The sequence below is a fragment of the Trichomycterus rosablanca genome, chromosome 4, assembly GCF_030014385.1.
Source record: "Trichomycterus rosablanca isolate fTriRos1 chromosome 4, fTriRos1.hap1, whole genome shotgun sequence".
NCBI classification, from domain to species: Eukaryota; Metazoa; Chordata; class Actinopteri; order Siluriformes; family Trichomycteridae; genus Trichomycterus; species Trichomycterus rosablanca.
Window position 1 is genome coordinate 12,404,692 of NC_085991.1, and position 1,107 is coordinate 12,405,798.

At 37.2% G+C, this 1,107-nt stretch overlaps 1 gene segment (V, D, J or C); it reads right to left on the minus strand.

Annotated features, from left to right (window-relative positions):
* Nucleotides 1-223: 223 nt before the first annotated feature.
* Nucleotides 224-1,107, minus strand: LOC134311818 (T cell receptor alpha variable 38-1-like). The segment is given in 2 exon segments: nucleotides 224-579; nucleotides 1,044-1,107. Coding segments are annotated over 2 exon segments (420 nt in total).

The window sequence follows — 1,107 nt, forward strand, 5'->3', positions numbered from 1 at the left end:
CCAGACTATAATCCTACAAAATCCCTGACTATGTGCAAGTGTACCTAGAAGACTTGATGCTGTTTTGGCAAATGGCAGTCTATTAACTATTCATTTTTCAATCTTTTTGCTTGGGTCTAATTTCAAATTAACAGTAGAAAGATTGTGCTTAAGCTTTATAGTTATTTGAGATCATAGCCTGAGAACTGAGAAAGCAAATTATATTAAAAAAATGTAAACATGCTTATAGCGCCTCCTCCGAGAGAAGGTTTTTATACAGTGTAGCTGAATTTCCTGTTACTGTGGGCTGCAGAGCACAATAGTACAGAGCAGAGTCAGATACTGCAGCAGAGTTGATCTCCAGTTCTACCTTCTTATTCGTTTTGTTAAAATTGATGGACATTCTTGGGTCAGGTAGTTGAGCCGTGGTGACAGAACCCTCATTAATCAGCAGCAGAAACTCTGGTTTTGATCCAGGTTCTTGTCGATACCAGTGAAGTTGATTATATGTTGATTCATATGTGCAGGATAGTGTGATGTTGCTGCCTTCATTTGATGTTAAACTGGGTTTATCTGCTGTAATACTCTCAGCAGCTTCTGCTATAAAACATGTTAACAATATAGAACATTTATTTCATTCTAAAAGTAAAACATTGTAAGTAGAAATTGCTATAATGCTTTATAGTGTAAATTTAATACAAACCAAATGAAAGATAATATTTATTGTATAACACTTACCATTTTCATATGTAATTCTCAACTCAACTCAACTTTATTTATAGAGCACTTTAAAAACAACAACAGCTGTGACAAAGTGCTGTACATAGATACTTATAAAACATAAAACAAACAACACTAGAAACAATGAGAAGTCTCATGCTGGATTGAAAGCCAAGGAATAAAAATGGGTTTTAAGACTAGTTTTAAAAATAGCCAGTGAAGAGGCCTGTCTAATATGGAGTGGTAGGTTGTTCCATAATTTAGGGGCAGCGATTGAAAAAGCTCTATCCCCTCTGAGTTTACGCTTTGACCTTGGTACCTCCAGGAGCAGCTGATCAGCTGACCTGAGGCACCGAGCAGATGTGTGGGAATGGAGCAGCTCAGCGAGGTAAGGCGGGGCAAGTCCAT